Genomic DNA, 7,449 nt, shown 5'->3' with positions numbered 1-7,449 from the left:
GTATTTTTTAAAGTAATGGTGTAGCGGCAACCACGGGTATTTCCGATACCCGATGGGCAATCACCTGACAAATGCTTGACGGGTATTGGGTCAGGTATATGCAGGGGCACAACTTTATGTAGGCTTGGGGTGCCCCAGCACCCACCTAATTTTCGTTTGTATTGTTAATTTTAATGAAAATTTCTGATTTTTTTCTAGTGTAAAATATTAGATTTTTACAATCAGATATTCAGATATATATATATATATATATAGATATATATATATACATACATACATATATATATATAGGGGAAGGTTCAAATGAAAACCACTAGTTATTGTGAAAACTCGAAAACTAATTAAAAAAGTCAAAAAAACATACCAATTTTTTTATTTTTTTGCATACCAATTTTCGTCATTTTTATATATAAAAAAATTCAAAAAAAAAATTGTAGTGCATATGTGTAATACTACACATGTGTATACACATGTTGTGTAGTATTACACATATGCACTACATTTTTTTTTTTGAAAAAAAAGTTTTTTTTATATAAAAAAACCTGCGAACTTTATAAAAAAATTGAAAAAAAAATTTTAGTGTGTTTTTTAGGCTTTTTTAGTTACTTCTCGAGTTTTCACAATAAAAGTGTTTTCATTTGAACCATCCTCTATATATATATATATATATATATATATATATATATATATATATATAGGGTAGGGCTAGATAGAAAAACCTATATATATAAAAAACCCGAGAAAACCCAAGCTCCCGACATTTTTTTTTTTTGAAAAAAATAACACATGTAATATACATGTTTTTAAGACTTTTGGGCCAAAAAAATCAAAAAAGCGCCGAAGGGATATTTAAAAAAAAAAACAAGTTTCAGCAATTTTCAGCGAAATTATGTCTTTTTTGCTTAACACGTGTTAGGAGCTGAAATTTGTTTATTTTTTTTTAAAAAATCCCTTCGGCGCTTTTTTGTTTTTTTTTTGGCCCAAAACACTCTAAAACATGTATATTACATGTGTAATTTTTTTCAAAAAAAAAATGTCGGGAGGTTGGGTAAAAATGGCTTCCCATTTGGGTTTCCAGAGTTTTCTAAGAATTTTAGGGTTTTTTATCTAGCATTATCCTATATATATATATATATATATATATATATATATATATATATATATATATATATATATATATATATATATATATATAGGGTTGGGCTATATAGAAAACCCTAAATATTTAGGAAATCCGAGAAACTCAAAGCTCCCGACTTTTTTTTTTTTTGAAAAAAATAACACATGTAATATACATGTTTTTAAGAGTTTTGGGCAAAAAAAAATCAAAAAAGCGCCGAAGGGTTTTTTAAAAAAAAAAAACAAATTTCAGCAACTTTCAGCATTTTTTGTCTAACACATGTTAGTCAACGAAGTTTTTGAAACTTGTTTATTTTTTTAAAAAAAAAGTACTCGGCGCTTTTTTGTTTTTTTTGGCCCAAAACTTTTAAAAACATGTATATTACATGTGTTATTTTTTTCAAAAAAAAAGTCGGGAGCTTTGAATTTCCAGAGATTCCTAAAATTTTTAGGGTTTTTTGTCTAGCATTACCCTATATATATATATATATATGTCTTGGTTTAGCTACACCCTGCCTATTGCGATACCTAGTCTGTTGGATGTACGTGTCTACCAACCCTGTTGGAGTTGGTCATTTTATTATGTACCATTGACTTTGAATCCAAAGTTATGAGTTAATTAACTATTCATTAGAATATATAGAAACGAGATCAGGAGAAAACGGCAAAAAGTGTGAGAACGGTGAGAACGCATCCTGGCTGAACACGTGGCGCGGGGAATGATCAGGATCCGAGGGGTTTTTTTGTCTTTTTAGTGTTCTTCTTCTTTCAAGATTTTCGCGTTTGACATGCTGCTTTATTTTTTGCGTGCAAGATAATTTTGGCGTTATGTAGAATTATTAATTATTTGGCGTTTTACTGTTTTTTCTCATATTTCTTCTCGTTGAATTAATTGTTTTTGTGTCACTTAATTAATTTTTTGGCGTTATGGCTTTTTCCATGTCATTTTTGGCGTTTTGTATCTTTTTGTTAATAATTGATTACCATAGATTAATATTTTATAAAACTACAATAACACGAAAATCAAAATAAACTAATAGTCTTCCGTAGGTGGGATTACATCAGAGATGTACCCATTGTTTTGTTCATCACTTTCTTCAGATTCTTCATCATCAAATTTCATTTTTGCGTATAATGCCATTAGCCCGTCTCTTCTTTGTTGCAGCCTATTCTTGAATATCACCACATCCTTGGATTTTGGATCGTTTGAAGGTGTTAAATCATAGAGTTGTTCAATGATAGATAACAACCCTGTCTTCAACATTTCTTCCATTGGCCTTGAATATTGCACTCTATTTTTATAAGTCACTTCAAGTGTTCCTTCTTCCTCATGCAATACCCAACTGCTAAGTTTTGGTATATGAGTATCATCAATATCATCATCATCTTCTGCCCAAAATTTTCTCTTCAGTCTTTTTATTACAGTTCTCGTTCTTTCACAATCGTTGTCTTTTGGAACCCCAAGGGCCAGGATATCCTTCTGAACATTTTCATTCATTCCAAGCATGGCTTTGATTGTCCATACTTTTACCCTTCTTCTATCAGAGAACTTTATGATGAATCGTTTCTCTTTCCTTTCAAAGCTCCATGCAATAACCTTAGCCATTTTTAAATTTTTTGGCGTTTTGGACAATATGTGGTGTTTTAGTCAAAATTTTTGGCGTGTTTGAGCTTGGGTTCTCATGGTCTTCTTTTATATTGACTTTTTTTTCCCGCGTATGACAGGTAATTATGGCGTTTTAAAAAAGATAAATAAATATAATAAATGTTAGTAATTATGTTTTCCGTCGTTTCATTTTACTCTTTTTTGTAGTTTACCGTGTTTTGTTTTCAGACTCAACTGTTTTAATGGTGTAACACGTCAAATCTTTGATGGCTGTAATTATGGCGTTTTGTTTTCCAATGCCGGTTAGATAACTATTGAACTTCTTTTGTTTTATATTCTTTGCACATTGTTTCACGTTTTTTTTTTTATAATATTAGTTGTTCAAATTAATTTATTATAGTTTGGTAGTTTTTTGGGGGCGTTTTTATGGTATTATGGCATTTTACACGCATTTGCTAATTTTGGCGTTTTATTATATTTTTCATTATAGCATTAAAATTCTTTTGTTGTTTATTAACTGACATTACAAAACAAACAATAGATAAAGAAAATAAAAAAAAAAAACAAAGTAGAAGCAATTTATGATTTTAAATCTTCAGTGTCATCAGTCTATTTTTTCTTTTGAAACTAAAAGAAATGTGACAAATAAATGGCTTTTTGGGTTTGGCGTTGTTTATTTTCTTTGTTCATGTGTTGAAGTGTCTTTGTGGATGTTGGAGACATAGATCGACCCCGTGTGGGTGGATGCTATCTGTCTGTCGTCTTCATTATAATCATCGAGGCCAAAGTAGGATTTACACTGATATAGGTCTCTTCTTATCATCCAAACCTTCTTCAGGAACAAAGATGATAGTATGACATATGGGTGTCATCAGTCTCTCTTTTTTCAATTTTGTCCATCTCATGCAACAAAATCTTAGTACATTCACGTAACAAATCATTAAATGAAGCTTCATGCAGAACATTACTGAGGATCAAAGAAAAGATGTTTGCCGTCGTTGTATTTTTTGGCGTTTTACATTGAGTTGTAAATTTTTTTAGCAACCATTGTGTGTTTTTTTTGGTGTGATAAACAGAAGGTGGTGAGACGTTTCTATTTATAGAATTTTTTTTGCGCATACTCTAGGCGGGATGTTATTTTCATATCAAAAAATGTAATTAACATTTATCCGGATGTAAGCTTTGGCGTTATATATAATGGCGTTTCATATTTTTTGGCGTTTTTGTAGCCAGAGAGCTTAAATAAAAACATAAAAAAAAGTACGCAGTGATAAATTTGGCGTTTTGTATTTATTTGGCGTTTTATTTTTCAATGGCGTTTTATGTGAGAAAGGTTTTTTTTTTTACTTTTTTACCCTTAACGAAGCGCGTCCACGTAATAAAATTGTTGTTATTTACTAAAATGTCACCGCGCTAATCTAGCCCATAGATTGTTTTGATCGGACGATCAATAAGCGTTCTCACCGTTCTCACACTTTCTACCGTTTTCTCTAAATTCTGACCCAGAATATATATATATATATATATATATATATATATATATATATATATATATATATATATATATATATATATATATATACAGAGGCGGTTAACATACAAAATGACTTAACGTACATTGCGTACGCGATGCATTATCAATATGCGAATTGGGTTTATAACATGCGACTTTTATCTTTTTATATACATGCGATTTCAGTTTTTTTGATACACATGCAATTTGTATAAAAATTTTTAACATGGGATATCTAGTTCCTTAGTGTAGATGCAATTTTCATCTTTCCTGTAACATGCGATTTTCATTTTTTTTTGTTACATAACGTGTGATTTTGCCATCGCGTACGTAATGTACATTAAATCCAATTGTACGATACACTTTTTCTATATATATATATATATATATATATATATATATATATATAATGACAGATAATAAATAACATTATTTTTCATATAGAATTAAAAAGACATATAACATTAGATGGTAAAATTCTTGAAAGCAAAGACGACATATTAATAGAGAAGGCACGCTTTAATCAAGTTCAATATAGAACCAGCAGTAGATTCAATTTTTTTTTTTTTTTTTTGTGACTCCAAATCACATGATGTGTGTTTTCATGCTGAAACTTCAATGTAGTGATTTGGTTCAAATCGTCCAGCTGGTAGAGTTCCAACTGTCGCACAATCCTCTTCGTGTCCTATTTTGTTTAATGCTGCAACGACTGGAAGAATATCGGAACAGATTAAAGCACTCAGTTGCACAACGTTGATTGTGTTATGCTCTTCTGGCTCTGGGATCTTTTCCTTTTCTATTTCGCAGATTTTCTCTTCAAAATCAACCATCTTTTTAGCAATAACTGGCTTTTTGTTCTTGTATATGAAGTATAGGATCAGTTGAACAATACCAAATGTGAATCCAAGTATATTTGGAATCTGTATAGCAAATATTCACAAGGGCGCAAAGTACAAGCAAAGTTAGCATTAGATTTAAATTTTGCTAATCTAAAATATTAACATAAGTTTTGAGCTGCTTTGTGTTAATTACCGCAATATTGACATCATGGAGGAGAAGACCATAAAAGAACCAGATAATAGCACTAATAGTAAGCGCAACGGATAATAGCAACGGCATGAACTCGACACTCTTTGTTTTAATCACTTGCCTCTGATCGAATATATAATGTAAATTAGAAACATATAAAGACCATAATGATAATCATATTATTGTTTCTTTTCTTGTGCATGCATACTTACCAGAACTCCCAAAGGTGCTAGAAAAACACATACAGAAAACACAAGGCAAAGCCATCCAACTATAATGCCGCGATTAACATCACTAACAAGAAACTTAGTGAGGACAACTATTAATCCGAACCCAACTACATTCAACGACACAATTAACTTCATGATCTCCATCTGCATATACATAGAAACATTTTGTTTCAAGATAATAACGTCTTGTAGATTTCATTAACACGATACATAATATATAATACGTACTCTAGCCTTCTTTTGGGCGTAAAAGAGAAAGAAGCAAATGTAGCAAGTTTGAACAACGCATCCAACAGAGTTAATGATGATGATAAGCATGGCATTGGTCTTGAGCAATGCATAATATATCCATAGCATCGCATTGAACAAGGCAACCACGTATGACACTGACTGAAACCCTTCGGTTGATTTCTTCTTGTACACCTTGTAGAATGTTGGTCTGAATCGCATGAAATGTTGCTCAATGTTTAGGGATCAGAATTAACTTAATTAACAAATTAACTCGAATTAATTACCACAAAAGTTACATCAAAAGTTGAGATAGAATACTTACAGTGGAGAAATCAAGACCATAAATGAAACAAAGTTGCCTACAAACATTAAATAAGCAGAATGTTAGCAACACAATATGGAAAACACGTTTCTCTGAAGGGGTAAGTGCGTTTATATTGTGCATGGTTATGTACTCTGTGCGAGGACCGTTTCAAACTTTTTAAAGGTCCAAGGCGAAATGAAATTTTGATGCCTTTTTCCTTCTTTGATTGTTTTAAACAATACTCCTTTATCCATGTTTGAAACCAAGAAAACATCTAACACAACTATAACAGAGATCGTTTTGCTTGTATAAGAAATCAAACAAATCTAAAACAATAAGTTTGCACTAATATTAATAGTTAATATATTAATTTTAAGTGGAGGCTCTAGACCCAAGTCTTAGTTAGTTGTCTTATTCATGCAAAAAAGAATACAATCTCTTAATAAGTTTTACATAGAAGTAACGAAAAAATGGGGAGAATGAAGTATGTATACCAAGGAGGCCAAATGCAAGAGTGAGATTAGCCAAGTTCCTAATCATCTTTATTAACTGGTTGCTAACCTCCTCTTTCACAAAGTAATTGTTGTTTAACAAATGCTACCTGATCACATGTGGTGGATAATAATATATGGAAGATCGATTATTATATAGAAAGGAAGGTTAGGGTACTGTGATGGGTCCACATCTAGATGAACATAGCAGCCAACTTTGAAGCCAAACATATCTAATATTTCATGAGTGACATATTAATATCAGACTTGATTCACATATCCAGGACCATTTACAGATAAGAGATTTATAAAGTAAGCTCAATTAGTGATCCAACAAACCTGTCGTTGGATTAATGTACAAATTTGTAACCATAATCAATTGAATGCCATACCATTTTGATATTCTATAACTAAGGAGAAGAAAAAAGTTATTCTACAAGTAGGAAATATTCACTGTTTCACCTAAATATCGCATCTATCTGTACCTAAAAATTACTATGGCCGACGGTGTTATTTCGATGCCTGGATTTCATTGTCGAAGTGATAAAACAAACAAAGTGGAAACTATGAATTGCGAATGAAAGGTGATTAAACAGAAACAACGATTTTGTGATTTGTAATCACACATATTTGCTTGTCCGTGTTCATTGACATACATTATACACATTCATGAAATGGTTCGACGTTCAATGTTAAACCTCTTCAATCATACTACACAACTCGTTAAATCTCCTTAAGAAAATATGGTGCTCTTGTTAGTGAATATAATTTTTTCATCTATTCATATAGATAGATAGTTATGTTTTATGAGTTTCATTTATGTTTTAAATGATTTACGTATTTAACATATTTAATTATCATTTATTTTAATTTTTCTTTAATAACTTATGTTCGTTACATTTTTTAGAAAAAAGTTAAATACGCAG

The 7,449-nt window shown here is 30.9% G+C and overlaps 1 protein-coding gene across 1 annotated transcript; it reads right to left on the bottom strand.

The window, feature by feature from the left end:
* Positions 1-4,661: 4,661 nt before the first annotated feature.
* On the bottom strand, positions 4,662-6,649 carry LOC110916942 (bidirectional sugar transporter SWEET9). Its single transcript, XM_022161583.2, has 6 exons — positions 6,527-6,649; positions 6,051-6,087; positions 5,726-5,936; positions 5,480-5,641; positions 5,271-5,390; positions 4,662-5,158 (listed from the first exon to the last, which is right to left on the bottom strand). Exons 1-6 carry the CDS (start codon positions 6,570-6,572, stop codon positions 4,841-4,843), a joined length of 894 nt encoding a protein of 297 aa, XP_022017275.1. The 5' UTR covers positions 6,573-6,649; the 3' UTR covers positions 4,662-4,840.
* Positions 6,650-7,449: the final 800 nt, after the last annotated feature.

Source organism: Helianthus annuus, chromosome 16 (assembly GCF_002127325.2).
Source record: "Helianthus annuus cultivar XRQ/B chromosome 16, HanXRQr2.0-SUNRISE, whole genome shotgun sequence".
Taxonomy (NCBI): domain Eukaryota; kingdom Viridiplantae; phylum Streptophyta; class Magnoliopsida; order Asterales; family Asteraceae; genus Helianthus; species Helianthus annuus.
The sequence above is the reverse complement of the archived record's forward strand: the minus strand, read 5'-3'. Positions and strand labels throughout refer to the sequence as shown.

Excerpts from the sequence above, each read along its gene's own strand:
- LOC110916942 (XM_022161583.2), bottom strand. The coding sequence starts at position 6,572 with ATGATTAGGAACTTGGCTAATCTCACTCTTGCATTTGGCCTCCTTG. Across the intron at positions 6,088-6,526 it reads TCTTGCATTTGGCCTCCTTG|GCAACTTTGTTTCATTTATG; the intron begins GTATACATACTT and ends TAATGTTTGTAG. Across the intron at positions 5,937-6,050 it reads ATGGTCTTGATTTCTCCACT|ACCAACATTCTACAAGGTGT; the intron begins GTAAGTATTCTA and ends CATGCGATTCAG.